The sequence below is a fragment of the Hoplias malabaricus genome, chromosome 1, assembly GCF_029633855.1.
Source record: "Hoplias malabaricus isolate fHopMal1 chromosome 1, fHopMal1.hap1, whole genome shotgun sequence".
Lineage (NCBI taxonomy): Eukaryota > Metazoa > Chordata > Actinopteri > Characiformes > Erythrinidae > Hoplias > Hoplias malabaricus.
The window spans coordinates 75981886-75999969 of record NC_089800.1 but is presented as its reverse complement, the minus strand read 5'-3'; the positions used below and the strand labels follow the sequence as shown (position 1 = coordinate 75999969).

At 39.0% G+C, this 18084-nt stretch overlaps 1 protein-coding gene across 1 annotated transcript; it reads left to right on the top strand.

Annotated features, from left to right (window-relative positions):
• The first annotated feature begins 457 nt into the window (after window positions 1–457).
• Window positions 458–9610, top strand: zfyve19 (zinc finger, FYVE domain containing 19). Its single transcript, XM_066683761.1, has 12 exons — window positions 458–491; window positions 610–692; window positions 1302–1423; window positions 2056–2109; window positions 2674–2834; window positions 3138–3280; window positions 5115–5217; window positions 5797–6030; window positions 6422–6498; window positions 6786–6893; window positions 8401–8576; window positions 9237–9610. The coding sequence occupies exons 2-12, from the start codon at window positions 639–641 to the stop codon at window positions 9316–9318; spliced, it is 1314 nt and encodes a 437-aa protein (XP_066539858.1). The 5' UTR covers window positions 458–491; window positions 610–638; the 3' UTR covers window positions 9319–9610.
• The last annotated feature ends 8474 nt before the right edge of the window (window positions 9611–18084 follow it).

Sequence of the window (18084 nt, the reverse complement as noted above, 5' to 3'; positions counted from 1 at the left end):
TCTCGAATTTTTATGTTTAATAACTATTTTAATGTTTTATTTGGAAGAATTACTGTATTCAATCATTTGCATTTACTTTCCAAAAAAATTGTCAAAAATAATGCCACAAATCACTGATATATTATATGCAATTATTCATTATGGGTATGTAATTTATCCATTTTAAAGGCAATCTATGTTTTTGCTTCCTGAAACTTTTAATTTGTGTAAACCATGTACGCACAGGGCATGCTGGGTAATGAAGTTTAGAATAGAGATTTTTTTTCTATTTTCAATTTTTTTAACCCGTTTCTGATAAATATAAATGTGGGTCAGTAATAACTGAATTAGTGGATGTTGTTAGACAATAGGTTAAGCTGTAACTGATATATTCAGGTGATTATCTTATAAGTTCATTTTTAGAAATGGACTACACTTGGTGTTTCCTGGAATGATCCCTGTGTTTTTCTTCCTGACAGGCTGGAGGCTGGACCAGATATCTGCAGTAAACAGTTCAGTTTTGCATGTTAAAATATGTTGGCGAAAAACATGTAGAATTCGTGTCGTCAGGTTTATTTCGTTTGTTGTCTTTTTAAAGCTCAGTGAGTTTTAATGCTCTGTATGTTTCAGTGAGAAGCTAAAATAGAGACTGGTTCGTCATGAATAACCGCTGCTATGGCTGTGCTTCCAAGTTCACTCTCTTCAAAAAGGAGGTTTGTGATTTTAACGAGTCTTTCCGTTAGTTTAACAGCATGACCTCACAATTTAACAAAAACGTTCCCTCATTTTAAAAATGTGTTTACTAATTAGATAGCTAAATGTTCCCCTCACAGTTCAACTAAATTCTCATGTCATGTTTAGAAAAGAATGCACCCTGTATAATAAACTGTTCTCTGAATTTAGATAAAAGAAACAAGGCATTAGACTGTGGCTTCTTAGTTAGAGGAAAAGTATTTATTAAATTGCGGGATTGCTACCCTGAGCTCACCCTCTTCTCTGTTGAGAAACTGCACTGCAGTCGCTCCCTCCCCATATTCTTTGATTTCAGGACTGTGCTGTAAAAATGAATGAAACACTGCAACTGTCCAGGAGCAAAAATACAGTCTTAAATACGGTTCCTTTAATAAATTGAAGGGAAACATTGTTATACTAAGGGAAAGCAAACTATTAAATATAGAGAATAATTTATTAAACTAAAGAAGCATTCATATTTATTCTTTTTGATGTCTCAGCAGCTCCATAGGTTTTTCTATTTGTTGCCATACAGCTTTACACATGGGTGTGTTATGTAGTTGTCTTATAAATTAATGTGTGTGTTACAGTTGGGCTGTAAAAGCTGTGGTCACTCATTCTGTTCTGGGTGTCTGGTGTACAATGCTGTAGTTCCCCGCCTTGGCAACTCTCAGCAAAAAGTGTGTAGACAGTGCCACGGAAGCCTCACAAGGTAAGATGTTGTATTTGGTCATTAGGCACTGACATGTGGGTAGAGCAACTTAAATTCATACTTGAATAAAAGTATTGTTTATTCAGGAAAATAATGATTCAAGTTTTAAGTACTTGGATCAGTCAAATGTTTTTACTGCCAAAATATATAAAAAAAATGATAACAGTGATGGTTATTTTTAAAAAAAATTCTGTTCTACAAAATGCAACTCAAATGATAAAGAATAAAATTGCTTGGTGGTTTCTCAGTGATCTAGGTTAGTCTTCATAGTGTGGATCCCCCACATGGGGGCATCCATGTTTAAAAGATATAGTGTAGAGTTGAGTACTGTGTAACTTTTAACTTCTTAATACATACATTGACATTCTGAAAACATCTGTATGATGTCTATCATTTGTTTGGATCTTTTTAGTCTAAAATAAAATGAGAACATTTAAAAAGTTGTTTAAACACATAAAGTAATGAAATGCTCATATATGATTATATAAAAAAAATCAAGCCCACTAGGGTTTCAGTTACTTACACATACATGAGTAAATGTAAATAGTAACTACATACCTCTGTGCCCTGATAAATATTTAGGATGTTCCTCTGTGGATGATCTGTGAGAAATGTCCTTTTGCTCTTTGCAGTGGTGGACAACAGAATGATGCAGCGAGGTGGTCCCCACCTGAAAACTACAAGAAGTAAGATATGAAAAGCTCTTTAGTTTTGAAATTCTCCCCAACAACAACAAGACCAAAAACAATAGCAAAAATGACAATACAATAAATGCAAAGGGAATGTATTTATATTCTGCATTATATAGTAATTGCCCCCTCCAGGGTGTGTTCCCACCTTGCACCCAGTGATTCTGAGTAGGCTACAGAACCCACTGTGACCCTGAACTGGATAAGCACTTACAGACAATGAATGAATGAATAATATAATAATTGAGATGTTGAAACTGTAGTGAAAGGAGCCAGAAGTCATAGTGTCTCCAACACAAACATAGCCATTTTTATTGATGATCCAGAAACTCCATGTGTTTTTATATGTTACGTTGATACATTTTTCCTGACCATTTGTTCTTTTAAAATAGTCAAATTCAAATACCTTTTAATGGTGTTTTTGTGGTATAACAGCCAAAATGATTACACAATAAATCCAGACCCCTTGATATTACTACTATTAATAAATATGGACACTTTCTGCTTGTAAAAGTCTCCACAGTATTGCCCAATGACAGTTAATCACATTTTGTATTGCAGACGAGTTGCGGCTCTTGAAGCAAAACAAACCCAGAATCAGCCTGCAAGGCAGGGAAGTGGAAAGAACAGCAAAGCAGCTGTTATTTCAACCAAAGGTTTAAGTGCAGAGGACCGGGTTATTGCTGAAAGACTTCAGAAACTAAAGGAAGAAACAAAGCCAAGTAAGAGTGAGGCACCCACAACACTTGACAGCTTACTGGTTTGCCTGGTTTTAGTTTAATTTAGCAGTCATAAAATGCATGGCAGTGTTGATTTTCTTGTTGCAAAATTCATTTTTGGCGTTCTTTGACTTTATAATTCAGTGACATTTAAGTAGAAAATAAGTAGAGCACATCATATCCCTTTTGGGACCATTGCTCAGCCTAGTATTTCCTATTATGGTCAGCCACAATGTAAACACAGCTTGGTCTGTTGAAATACATTATACTGCATATGCACATGTCTTTTTCCTTATCAAACATAAGAGTCCATACCATCTGAAAAGGACATAGAGTCTCGCCTCGCTGCTTTGAAAACTCCTGTCCAGCCTGTGCCTTCATCTAAAGAAATGGAAGACCGCTTGGCTGCCTTACAAGGAAGACCTTCTCCTTCCCAAGCTCCACCCCCAGTAAGTCCGAGGCAGATACACTAGGACAATACCTGCAACACATGCAGTGCCTCAGCTGTGGTGTTAGGTGCAAGGAAGGTATGCCAACCGTAGCACAAACTTTATACAGTGTGCAGAATTATTAGGCAAGTTGTATTTGAGAGGATTCTTTTTATTATTGAACAACAACTTTGTTCTCAGTCAACCCAAAACATTCAATCATACCAAAGCTTAATATTTTTGGAAGTTAGAGTGGGTTTTTTATTATTATTATTTTTTTAAGATTTGGCTTAGGAGGATATTTGTTTGTGCAGGTAACTATTACTGTGCAGAATTATTAGGCAATTTAATAAAAACCAAATTTATACCATCTCACTTGTTTATTTTCACCAGGTGAACCAATATAACAAAATTTAGAAGTAAACATTTCTAATATTCAAAAACAAAAACAAATCAGTGACCAATATAGCCACCTTTCTTTACGATGACACTCAAAAGCCTTCCATCCATAGATTCTGTCAGTTGCTTGATCTGTTTACGATCAACATTGTGTGCAGCAGCCACCACAGCCTCCCAGACACTGTTCAGAGAGGTGTACTGTTTTCCCTCCCTGTAGATCTCACATTTTATGGAGGGACCACAGGTTCTCTATGGGGTTCAGATCAGGTGAACAAGGGGGCCATGTCATTATTTCTTCTTTTAGACCTTTACTGGCCAGCCACGCTGTGGAGTATTTGGATGCATGTGATGGAGCATTGTCCTGCATGAAAAATTTTTTTCTTGAACAATACCAACTTCTTCCTGTACCACTGCTTGAAGGTGGTGTCTTCCAGAAACTGGCAGTAGGTCTGCGAGTTGAGCTTCACGCCATCCTCAACCCAAAAAAGGTCCCACAAGTCCATCTTTGATGATACCAGCCCATACCAGTACCCCACCTTGTGCTTCTCGATACTTCAGTAACGTTGCAGCTCTGAAATATGGCAAAACTGATGGAAAATGGCATCTTGGCAGCTTCACGCTTGATTTTCCTCAATTCATGGGCAGTTATTTTGCGCCTTTTTTTCAACAAACTTCTTGTGACCCTGTTGGCTATTTGCCATGAAACGCTTGATTGTTCGGTGACCACGCTTCAAAAGTTTGGCAATTTCAAGACTGCTGCATCCCTCTGCCAGACGTCTCTCAGAGTCTTTCAGAGTCCATCAACTCTCTCTTCTGACACATTTTGCTGAAGGAAAGGAAGTTGCCTAATAATTAAGCACACCTTATATATGGTGTTGATGTCATTAAACCACACCCCTTCTCATTACAGAGATGCACATCACCTGATTTAATTAATTGGTAGTTGGCTTTCAAGCCTATACAGCTTGGAGTAGGACAACATGTATAAAAAGGATGATGTGATCAAAATACTTATTTGCCTAATAATACTGCACACACTGTATTGTTGTGGTTGTTGGAAGTGATGTTGGAAGATTAGTTCTGGATCACAAGCACCACTCTAATATAATCTCAGTGGTACTGGATATGGCTCAATTACTCCAGAGAAAACCAATTCTAGGGGGGACTTAATACCCTAGAGCATCCCAAATTGGTCAATAATTTTGAGTAAAGAGTGCAGTTAATCACCTGTGCTAGTAGTGGGTGCACATCAAAGTAGCTGAAATCAATCATTAGTGTCCACAAACCTTTATCTACACAGTCACTTTTTCCATCTAAGTCTCATATTTTGATTTACACTGTGATCTGAGCTGATGAGAATGACTCTACACAAAGCAGCAGACTTATTATTTATTAATGCCCAACGTTTTTCATTTCATGCAGCGTGTGTATGCACTGAGAATGAAACTTTGTGCAGGTCCATCAGCCACCTGATACCAGGACTCAAACGCAACAGGCCAGTGACTTACTCAAGCAGATGACAGAGGAAGTTGCCATTGACAACCAACAGTCTCCAGAGGGTATTTATTACACTACCTTATTTAGAGCAAGGGTGTCACTCTCTGGTCTTGCTTTTACACACCCTGCTGATTACATAAGATAATGCTAAAGGTCTTTGTGAGCTGAATTGGGTGTGTTAAAGCAAGCAAACACTACAGTGAACTGGGCTGGGGCTCTGTAGCACTTTTGTTTCACATTCCTGCCTTATTCTGAAAGCCATTTGTGGTGTCTAGGACTCACTGCCTTGTATGACTGTTTAAGATGTGTCACTCGAGCCATTTTTCCATCCTAAAAAATTGAAAATAGCATATGCCCTTTAAATTGTGTGAACAAATGATGGATGGACAAAGAGTACATGCCTAATGTACCACTAATAGTAGGCTTACTTTGTGTTACACATTTTCATGGGTTTATGTGAGGTGCTATGTGTTTTATTTTCAGGAGAAGGTAACATAAAAAAATGCATTAAAAAAAAAATAATAATCAACTCCAAGCACCTTTTTGCTTTTCATGGTCATAAAATGTACACCCTGTAAAAATTCCACATCATCTTGTTATATTTCTTACAACTGTGTCACATTCCCCCCCCCTCCCCCCAGCTAATAACTTGGAGGGTCCAGTCAGTCCTCTAAATGACCTCAACAAGTATGAAACTGGGACGGTAGATGACAATCTGGAGGATGAGCAGCTGTCACTGAAGCGTATGGAGGAGGAGAAGAGTCTCCTGCTGGCCGAGGCAATGGCAGAGCTGAAGAGTCAAGAGCAAAGTCAGGAGCAGCTTCTCCTAATGGCCAAGAGACTGGCTAAGCTGCAGGAACGAGACCCTGATAAAGGTAACCTCTAACTCCGTGGATGTATAATACTGCGCAAAAATCTTAGGATACCTGTAAAATTAATATTTAAATCTGCTTATCTGTAAAAGTATTCTCTATTTGCTCAATATATGTTCAAAAGAAAGCTCTTCTAGTATTTCATTTGAAATCTTTGCTATTTATAGGTAGTTTGACCTTTACAGTAAAAGCTTCTACCCAGCTGTCAGAGATTTATAAAGGATATTAGAACATTCTTTGAGGATTTGATGGCATTCAGCTTTGAAAGCATTGATGAGGTCGGGCGCTGATGGCAGTTGAATGATTAATATTGGGTCACAAACAACACTTTAACACAATCTAACATTATTAGAGTAAGGTTGAGATATGTTTTTGATTGATTTGTGTTTTTCAGTCTTGGTGACAGACTTCCGGCAACCGGACAGTGACGAAGAGACAGAGGAGGAAGCAATCAGCAGAGTATTGAAAAGGGTCTGTTGACACACAATACTGTGCATGAGTGAGATACACAAGTCTGGCTCACAGCCCTCATTTTCATGGCCCAGTTCCCTCATTGAGCAGACTATTCTCACCTGCTACAAGGTTGGCCCGTCCTTACAGTGGGTCAGCAGTGCCAGAGGTGGCCCACGTCCACATGCTTAGTCTTACTACTAGAATCAGCTTCATTTTCATTTTTGAAATATTTCTTTGTATTGTGAGTGTATTCATCACTTTAAAGTACTCTGAATATAATATTCTGACTCTGATCTGGTTTACAGTTGTCGGACGAGGCTGCTTTAGATGAGGCCAGTGGTTATAACATCCCTCCAGAGCGTAGCAGCCCTGAAAAAATGAAGCCGTCCAAACACAAATCCCAGAATACACAGGTAACACACACCTCATCTCACACAATCTGTGCTTCCATTTGATTCAGCACCAAGGTGCAGAAGCAGATTTTTCCCAACTCTAGGCAGCTCAATGTTGATTCAACACTATATATTTTCCGCAAATTAGGTCCCAGTGGGGTAGCAAATGAAGACAAATGTATTTGCTGTAAAGCATGCATCAGGATAAGGGACAATAGCAGCAGTGTGCTTAAAGGAAACTCAGACTAAACAGTACATTTGTATTGTATTGTTTTGTTAGCTACTGTTGTTCTAAACAGTTTTTGTGCTTTCACACCAGCTTATGATGGACAAGGTGATTAATGATTAGAATAACAACTAACTTGTATCAGAAAAGTTAGAGTCCCGCTGGTTCACAGCCCAGTGCTTGGAGGTTGTACTCCTCTCATTGAGGCTTGTTACATTTGATTTTACTAGGCTCTACTCACTTTTTAGTACCTGGTTCATTTTCCATTTAAACGGTTTCCTCTGGAATGTAGCTGGCTAAATGTAGACTATCGATAAAGGCAACACTTCACTCCACCAGTATTCAGGCTTTTCAGCACTAAAAACAGCATTCTGCTCCTGGAATCCACTCCCTTCCGCCCATATTCAGACTCATCAACATAAGTCTTTTTTACCAATGTGAGATTTTAAAGCTGGTGTCGGATGGATTTTCTGAATCCATCTCAAAATTATATTATAATATATTGTCCCCACCGAATCTCTGAACCGTTTTATTTTGTTTTTTGAGCCTGAACCCAGCTTAGCTGCGCATTAGTTTACACAGATCAGTGTACATTTTTTTAGTTCCTTTCATTTGTTGCACCATTCAGCTCTCGTTGCATTCTTTCGTTAGCCACCAATCCAAGGAGCATTTGAATCTTCTCTGCTGCCCTGATGATTCAGATAAAAACAAATGTGATCTCTCTATTATAGCTTAGATTTTACAGATGGCTAGTTTGTGCTGGATGTCTGCATTGCATCGTGTAGCGTGACAAGGCAGGGCTCTGCAAGGTTTAATCTCATCACGATTTCGTCCCTACCTGGCTCGATTGGAATCACACAAGTGAGCAGGGACAAAAAAATTTGCCCAGATCCAGGTACCAGGGAACAAAAATGCCAGTTACACTCAAGTAGAGTAGGCCCCATGCAGTGGAAAAATGCCATTAGGTTCATGTGTGGCTGCTCCATAGCCTTGCATTATACTAGTCAGTGATTTTCTATAGAATTTGTACAAGCTTTGTGTCAGGAGCAGAAATGCTTCAATATGCCCTTAAACTGACCAATGTATGTCCCTAGAGTGAAATTTCATGTCTATGCCATGTGGGGGCACCAACATTAACACTTTTAATCCCCATTGAAATGTGTGTGCTGTTTTCTTACAGATTGTGCTATGAGAGAGGAGCACATCAAGAGTCACAAAGATATACTTTCGCTCCCTGTATTCTGAAGCACAGTTAATGCATGTTAGTGAATGAATTTTAATTTGTACTCTTTCTTGTCCCAGATCCCGGCTCAGTCTTCTAAATCAAAACCTCCAGCGATGGCCTCTTTAAGCCGAGGCTCAGACAGTGAGGGGGAGGATGATGATGAAGAGCTGCCATGGTGTTGCATCTGTAATCAGGACGCCACCATTCGATGCCACACGTGTGATAGGGACCTGTACTGTAACCGCTGCTTTAGGTAAGACGCCTTTCTGATGGAGGTTCAAGTTGAAAATGCTCTTTGAATGTAGGTCTCCTGAGTGAATCCTTTCACCTTCCTACATTTAGTTTGTGGGTTAAATGCAGAGTCTCTGTTTCATTGCACTGCTGTAAAACAACAATAAATGCATGTGATTTTAACCAAATGGTAATGAAATGAGAAATATCTCGTTTTTAACAGAAATAAACACTAAAAAAGTAGATTAACCTCCAGATTATATTTATATTACTTTATTTATTTAAAAAGAAATTCAGTTTTGAGCCGCTGGGTGACACATTGGGTTCAGTCCTCGCCTTCGGTCTGTGAGGAATTAGGTTTGTTCGCCCTGTGTCTGTATTGATTACCCTCCCATGCTCTGGTTTGTTTCCACAATCCCAAATCACATGCTGGTAGGTGGATGGGCAGTGTGATATTGCCCACTTGTGTGAATATTTGTGAATAGTCTGTGGGTGTGATGCCCTGAGGTGGACTGGCACCTGGTCCAGGGTGTGTTCCTGCCATGTGTCCTGAGATTCTGGGCTCCGGACCTTCTTTGGAACCTTTATCAGGATGAAGCAGTTGCAGAAGATGAATGAAAGCATGGTGAAACTATAAAATAAAATTAAAAAAAAAATTCTAATCTTTATTTTGTCCCCGCAGAGAAGGTCATGATGAATATGATCGAAAAGAGCACCATACATCCAGTTACAGCAAACCGAAGAAAGCAAAGAAGACGACATGATTGATGAAGTGATATTTCTCCTCCACAGCAGCAGTACTCGGCTCAGTCAGAGGTGAATGCAGTTCTCATTGACAAAGACTAGTTGCTAATTTACTTAAATATCTAAACCAAAACGTCCAGTGTTTCATTACTACCACATTGTGAATATAGCAGATGATGAAATGATCGGGAGTACCTTAAGCATCGTAAATATTGTCTAGTTCAACTCATTAGCACTACTGTGTAAATTGATTATAGAGTAGCCTTTATGGGTTTAAGGGTTATAATGTCTTTTTGTGATTAAGTACTAAAATAAAGAGAATTAAACAAAAACTTGCACTTTTTATGAAATGAAATTGCCATCATTGTCCACTCCCAGTTGTTTACAATTCTGAAATCATGTGCTACAGATCTGTTGTAGGTATTGGAAGGCTCAATAATGCATTACAGTATATGACAGTAAGAGAGACAACAATAAAAGCATTACTTACTTCCTACCTTATGAATTTCCCCAGAGGAATAAGAGCTTATTTATATCTACATAGGCTTCTTTTGTCTGCGTGGGAATTGATTTAAGACTTTGTTTTCACTGAAGTTGCCAGTTCTGAACACCTACTTTGTATGTAACCTTATCGGCCCATTTATAAACTACACCTACAACATACAGTAGTATGCAAAAATTTGGATACTCTTTGATAAATCATAATAAGGTAACAGAACCTCTTTTCAGTTTATTTGCTTAATTTAATGTACTAAAGAAAAAACTGAAAATATAAATGTGTCAGGGCTACATATTTCCTGTGGAGCAGTGGAACATTCTTTGGAGCGATAGAGCTAAATCCAATATCGATGGAATGAGCTGAAGTAGCTTTTGTGATCCAGAAATAAATCTTTCAAAATTTTTACCGGACCATATTCATAAAATCCTGTCAGAAATGTTCCAATACACAGTGTAAAGCCTTCCCTGTATAGTAGGTCATGTTACTGGAGTAAAGGGGAAACAAATTCTCCATTAAAGATTTAAACATGTGTTAAAAGCAACATCGATAATTCTGTGGATCATCTTCTCCCCCTCTAGGTTCATTCAAAAGCTCCACACCTTTTAAGGTAGTGTGGTATATTTGAATAGGTACATGACTGTTTGTGGTTGAACTTTAACTTCTTTGTAAGTTTTTGTTCATGGTTTGATTTACCACAGAAACTCATTTGCAATTTAAGATGTTTAGAGTTGTATCACTCCCAGGAAGTCAGTTCCACCTTGAGTGATATATCTGCAACAGCAAAAATAAGTCAATATTACCCACCTACAGCGCTGGAATAGGAAAACATCCTCAAACCTTTGAATGTTTTACAACCCCTTGAACACCTTTCCAATGTTTGGAGGTTTCTGCACTGTCCAAACACCTCCGGATGCTGTTTCTCAGCCATGGGTCAGCCAATGATGCGCAGAGAGAAAGTCTGAGCCAATTTGGCTGGGTAAAAAAGCCTGACTTTCTTGTACTCAAACAGACCAGAGAGCTAGCAAATGATCAGGAAACATTCTCTGAAAAAGTGTTTTGGATTGAAATGGCAAACATCAGTTTTTCTACAAGTATGGACAATATCATTTTTATGCAGTCATCCTTAAGAAGTGGTGCTTTACCATAAGATGTTGCGGTTGTGCATGAGCACACTAGTGCACAGCTTCAAGAGCATTACTGAGATTAAATCTGTTTCATCATTGCAATTTACTGTTTTGTTGCAATGGTGACAGAAATACAAGACTTCCCCCTGGGAAGAAAAGTAGATCTGATCTGATCTAGCGTCATAAAAAATTCCACTTAATAAAAATAACATATTGCATCATAGAAACTTTAAGGTATCTTCACACAAGAAATGTAATGTTTGCCCATCAAGACAAACTTAATGAACAGCTCATTACCATCAAAAACAGTATCAGTAGCTCACAGCAGATTAAAACAATGTATTTACATTGACATTTCCAGTGGTCAAACATTTTCTCTCTAAATGTCATATTTTAGGGTGGGGGCAAAATATTCTCATGACAGAAAATGTTTGGGAACCACAGTCTTATGGTATGCAGCAGTACAGTGTCTTCATTGTCACTTTCTGCAGTTTAAAATGCTCCACATTCTCTACTAGGGACACATTGGGATTACAGGAAGATCAGTCTAGTATCAGCACGCTATTCTTTCACAGCCATGCCTTTATGTACAGAGTGTGGGTTTTGCTTTGTTGTCTGGTTGAAATATGTATGGGCATCACCCTGAAGGCAGCATATCTTGTTGAATGTACGTTTTAGCGTTAATGGTGCTTTTCATAAAATCCCAGACTGTGAGAGACCCTGGCTTTTAGATTAACTGCTAGTAACCATCTCAATGCGCCCCTCTACATTGATCCAGAGCACATAGCATCCATTTCTTAAAATAAATAAATAAATAAATAAAAATAAATTGGTTCGATTCCCGCTCCGGGTGACTTTCTGTGAGGAGCTGGTGTGTTCTCCCTGTGTCCGCGTGGGTTTCCTCCGGGTGCTCCGGTTTCCTCCCACAGTCCAAAAACACACGTTGGTAGGTGGACTGGCGACTCAAAAGTGTCCGTAGGTGTCAGTGTGTGAGTGACTGTGTGAGTGTGTGTGTTGCCCTGTGAAGGACTGGCGCCCCCTCCAGAGTGTATTCCTGCCTTGCGCCCAATGATTCCAGGTAGGCTCTGGACCCACCACGACCCTGAACTGGATAAGCGCTTACAGATAAAGAATGAATAAATGAATGAATGAATGAATAAAAAATTGAAATATATATTTGCCTGTCCAGAATTTCAGTGTGACGGTCCATCTCAGAAGTCGACGGTGCTTTAGAACACAGTTCTTTTTGCTTTTTTTTTTTTTTGGCACGGTACAGTTTTAACAGCCATTTGTGGATGTAACTGTATATTGTAGTGCTTGACAAAGAAATCTTAAACCCCTGTGGTTGTATTGATTATAGATCATTGTAGATTGTACTGTTCTTTATGCAGCGAGGGATCAGAGATTATTCACCTCATGCTTGCACTTTTGCTCTTTAAGAATTTAAATTACTGCAGATTTTTTAAATCTTTTACATTTGTTATACATCAAGAGTGAAATATCCATTCTGTCTTTCTTTGAAGAACAGAGAGGGTGGGGGGTGGACGATTACTGACGTGCAGACTGACCAATTAAATGTTTACAGAGAAGGTTATCGACCAATAACGGTATCTCTACAGTCAGACCGTCCAATCAGAAGATTTTAGGCTGCTTCACCACACCCCCTTCTCACTCAAGCGAATCAATCGGAGTAGGGGAGGGCGGGACTAGTTTGTGAACGAAACGCTTCTCGAAACTCTATGTAATCTCTAGAAAAACAAAATCCCGGACGTTTGTGAAATTCCGCCCGGACATTTTTTTAAGTCTAAAAAGAGGACATGTCCGGGTAAAAGAGGACGTCTAGTCACCCTAGCTTAAACATTTGTAAACTTTTTTTTCTTCATGCATTTTTGAGTAAAATGGTGATCCTCAGCTTTTCCTGGGTGCTGCTTTTGTACCAAATGCTGATTAAAATCCCTTGTTTACATGACTTTCTCAAATCCAATCATTGTTCATGATTTGATAAACTGTCCATTCCTAACTTTGTTTGGACTGTGTTGCAGGCCTGCGTGGCAGAAATGGATGTATATTTACAAATTAAATTAAGCTGAGCAGACATAACATGAACCATCTTGTTTTTATACCGTCTGCAATTAAATTCAAGTCAAAGTACATGTAAAAATGGCAGCTTTTTAAATTTTGATTTCATTGTCTCTATCTTTCCTGGTCTGGAGGTTTAAATAAATTAAAACTGGTTTTTTGTTTCTACTTTGTGGATTAGTTTTCCTCACCCATTTCTAGCAATCCTTGAAAGTCCTAAAATAGGCTTAATTACAGGATATCTAGGTATAAATGGACACCCTTCAAAACTGGCGCTGTGCCACTCATAGTGTGAACAGCTCTGTTAATTCCAGTGGGAGCATTTGAATTTTGTCAGTCTGTAACTGGCTCTTAGGACAAGATGCTTTTTCCAGCTTCTTAACTGAAATAAACTTTGCTTTGGCTGGTTCCTCTTTAACATGAGCTGTTATTGTCAAACTATAGGAAAAAGAATGTGGAGTGATACTTAAAGATTCATTCCAAGTACCATTATCACTTTATATGATCTCATATAAAACCTCTCAGCCTGTGAGTTTGCAGCTAACTGTGGTATAATGTGACATAATTGATCATGATAACGATATATATTATAATATTGCCCTGTCTTATTAATTATCCTGTGTTTTGATGGTATTGGCTTGTCGACCTGGCTGTACAGGCTTAAGTGGATGAAAAATGATTTGAAAGAGATGGCCATCACAAATAGGATGAGAGGGAGAGGAAGTGCCTCGGCATTAGCAGGGCATTACTTAGGGAGCCTGGGGACATACAGATCCAGCTTATCTACTCTGAGTGATCCATTAAGATGCTCTTTCTCCACTACAAGTTCTTTCTTTGTGGGTTTTTTTTTTCTCAACTTGCATCTACACTACGGCAATAACTGGAGTGTGGTTGATGTATGGAGGCACTGCTAATGGACTGTACAGTCATGTGCACAAGTTTGGGCACACCAGGTCAGCACACATTGTTGATCTCTGAAGTGAAATTGTGTGCATGGGGTTTAAAGCCTCGCAGTTCTTAACTCCTGTGTTATCTTTGTAGATGGAGCACCATTCAATACCTTTGGGATGAGCCGGAGTGAGGTTTGTGGTCAAGAGATAATCATCTAACATCCTGACCACACTAGTGATGTACAGCCTGAATGACATCACATCCTTGTAGACCTGTCCCAGTAGAGGTTGTGTGAGAAAGCAGTGGGGTCAGCATGGGCATGTAATCTCAGGAAATTGTATGTTGTAATTATTTAATATCATAGTCAGCTCTGACACAGACAGGCTAGCCTTCACACCCCTCTTGACCCATGGCCAGTTCACCAGTTGTCCTTCCTTGAATGAGTTTTGGGGTGAATCCTATTTCACCCCTTGCTCCTACCATTTATCCCTACTCCTCCATTTGCCTAGGTATAGGGCGTATCAATTTTTGGGGGGATAGAGTGGTAGGGTGAAGTGCTAGAGTTATATAGTGTTTCAAGGTGAATGTTATGAATGTCAAGTGTATCACTGGCAATATGGCTGCACATGCTACCAAAGAATTCCACCAATGTATTTATGCCTTTAACACCTATGATAATCATTATATTATCTTAGAATAATGTAGTTTGTCCTTTTACTTTACAGTGAATGTTTTTTACTTTAGCAGTTTTTACTTTATATATATATATATATATATATATATATATATATATATATATATATATATATATATATATATATATATATATATAGATATATAAACAATAAATATCACATTAAATTACATTCACTGCTGCAGCATTCAAAGTGGAACTGGAAGTTTTGAAGAAATAACTGCCAAGTAAAGAGCTAAAATAAGTTTCATATCACAGAAGAGTTAGGAGGATAATGATACATGACTCTTGCATTCTGAAGGCACATGTTGCTTTAAATTGAACTAAAATCCAGAAGCAAAGTTGCAGCACTTTATGGCCCCTCTGATATTACTGTAGACTGGGAGTGCTGTTAATGATGTATTTGAAGGGTTATCCCATTTCCAAGATTTTAAGAATTATACCATGTGACTCAGTTCCAAAGGGCAAGATGGCTCTGTCAAAAATGAGGAGTGGGATTGGGTTTTTGTAGGTTCTCACCACTGAATACTCTGGAATTCCCCACAAGACCTTCTGGAGTGGTGATGTTCTGACCAAACCCTTATGGCCAACATATTTTGCCCTTGGTGTTCTCCCCGTATCTGTGTGGGTTTCCTCTGGGTGCTTCAGTTTTCTCCCATGGTCCAAAAACATACGTTGGTGGGTGGATTAGCAACTCAAAGGTGTCTGTAAGTGTTAATGAATATGTGTAGGGAGTGTGTGGTGCCTTGTGATGAACTGGTGCTCCATCAAGGGTGTGTTTCTGTCTGGCGCCAAGTAATTCGAGGTACGCTCCAGACCCGACATGACCCTGAACTTATAAGAGGTTACGGACTATTAATGGATATGGCCCTTGTCAAAATCGATCACATTTTTACTCCTGCTTTTACTTACTTCCTATTTCCCATTCCTTGGCAGGTGCCTTGTCAGTGGCTTTAATATTGTGGCTAATTGGTATAGTGAGTGTCCTTGAAGGGTGCAAAGACAGTGCCAGAGAAGGGACATGTCTTGTTGGACTGTGGTGATCAACTGACTTTTTTGACTTTTACCACCTTTATGTATTTATTGAATTTACTAACATTTATTTATGACATAGATTTGGGTCTATAGTTTATTTTGTGTCAGGGAATCACACTGGATGAATCAAATACTCTTACTTCAGGAAATGCTATATTATTAGGTACTATGTATTGTACATAACTGGTTAGATATATGTATATGGTCTCTTATGGCATACATTAATACATATTTAATGCATTTATGTATGCATGTCCTATAATGACTTAGAAAACTTTATAAAGCCATATGAATGCAGGATTCATTAGTGAATACTCTATGAACTATAATCAGTAACCCCAACAAGTAGTACATTTCTACTCAGCAAGGAAGTGAACCTGTCTGGTTTATAATCTGATGTGAACAAGGAGCAACACGCACGTCTCCAGACGACAACAACACACTGAACTCTTTCTTAATCCCTGCCACAGTCCTGTCACTCCATGACGTCCTGAACACAGTCACCCATTTACAGACTCACAATAGTGTCTTGTCCTCCGTTCTACATTCATTCATATTGTCATGATTGACGTGACTGTGGTGTACGATAATGGAGGAGGATTTGAGTGTCTCATAAAGCCTCGTCGCCGAGACGTTTCATAATACTACAAACATTAACTGTGACCAAGTAAACAAAGCTTCCATTATCTTAACCGTGACATGTGAAGGCTCTGTGGGTCTCACTTATTTTCCTTTCAAGAAAAGTGGACTATTACTGAAATGAGGTGAAACCACAATGCCAAATCAAGACAAGTAGCAGGCATTCTTCTGCTTTTTCTCTTTGATTCTATTGTAGACACGGGACTTCTGACTTGTGTGAACTATGAAATTACTGAGATCTTATAACCTGTACTTCTTGAACTGTACATCAAATGGTATGATTTATTATCCTTTTTCTGGTGCGGCGTGTTCATAGCAGTCATTTTCTGAGTCCTTTTTTCATTCTTTTTGAGGAGAAGTTTTCAAAATCTCTGTTGGTATGGATGAATATGTTTGATGATCTGTGTCTAACTAAAGGAAAAGCATAGTGTTCACTGTCACGGAGCTCTATGGACTCCGAAGGGTCCTGGGATCCATGCTCACCTCAGGTGACTTCCTATGAGGAGTTTGTTTTGTTTTCTTCATGACTGAATGGGTTTCCTACCTGTCCTCTAGCTTTCCTCACAGTCCAAACATCCATTGGTAGATGTGTGACCACACATCATAAAATGAGTTACCACAGTGTATATATAGTTTTATATAACTATAAAAGAAGCAAACAGTGCCTTGCGAAAGTATTCGGCCCCCTTGAATTTTTCAACCTTTTGCCACATTTCAGGCTTCAAACATAAAGGTATAAAATGTACATTTTTTGTGAAGAATCAACAACAAGTGGGACATAATCGTGAAGTGGAATGAAATTTATTGGATGTGTCAATCTTTTTTAACAAATAAAAAACTGAAAAGTGGGGCGTGAAGTATTATTCGGCTCCCTTGCGTTAATACTTTGTAGTGCCACCTTTTGCTGCAATTACAGCTGCAAGTCGCTTGGAGTATGTCTCTATCACTTTTGCACATCGAGAGACTGAAATTCTTGCCCATTCTTCCTTGCAAAACAGCTCGAGCTCAGTGAGGTTGGATGGAGAGCGTTTGTGAACAGCAGTCTTCAGCTCTTTCCACAGATTCTCGATTGGGTTCAGGTCTGGACTTTGACTTGGCCATTCCAACACCTGCATACATTTATTTATGAACCATTCCACTGTAGATTTGGCTTTATGTTTTGGATCATTGTCTTGTTGGAAGAGAAATCTCTGTCCCAGTCTCAGGTCTCTTGCAGACTTCAACAGGTTTTCTTCCAGAATGGTTCTGTATTTGGCCCCATCCATCTTCCCATCATTTTTGACCATCTTCCCTGTCTCTGCTGACGAAAAGCAGGCCCAAACCATGATGCTGCCACCACCATGTTTGACAGTTGGGAAATGACATGGTGTGTTCAGGGTGATGAGCTGTGTTGCTTTTACGCCAAACATATCGTTTTGCATCGTGGCCAAACAGTTTGGTTTTGGTTTCATCTGACCAGAGCACCTTCTTCCACATGTTTGGTGTGTCTCCCAGGTGGCTTGCGGCTTCATTCCATTTCAATATGATTGCTTGTACAGTGCTCCTTGGGATGTTTAAAGCTTGGGAAATCTTTTTGTATCCAAATCCGGCTTTAAACTTCTCCACAACAGTATCTCGGACCTGCCTGTGTCCCTTGGTCTTCATGATGCTCTCTGTGCTTTGAACAGAACCCTGAGACTATCACAGAGCAGGTGCATTAATATGGAGACTTGCTTACACACAGGTGGATTCTATTTATCATCATCAGTCATTTGGGACAACATTAGACCATTCAGAGATCCTCACTGAACTTCTGGAGTGAGTTTGCTGCACTTAAAGTAAAGAA

What these genes read in the sequence shown, in the direction of transcription:
- zfyve19 (XM_066683761.1), top strand. Translation starts at nt 639, where the DNA reads ATGAATAACCGCTGCTATGGCTGTGCTTCCAAGTTCACTCTCTTCAAA. An exon ending in TGCCACGGAAGCCTCACAAG is followed by an intron (nt 1,424 to 2,055) that starts GTAAGATGTTGT and finishes TGCTCTTTGCAG; the next exon opens with TGGTGGACAACAGAATGATG. An exon ending in CAACCAACAGTCTCCAGAGG is followed by an intron (nt 5,218 to 5,796) that starts GTATTTATTACA and finishes CCCTCCCCCCAG; the next exon opens with CTAATAACTTGGAGGGTCCA.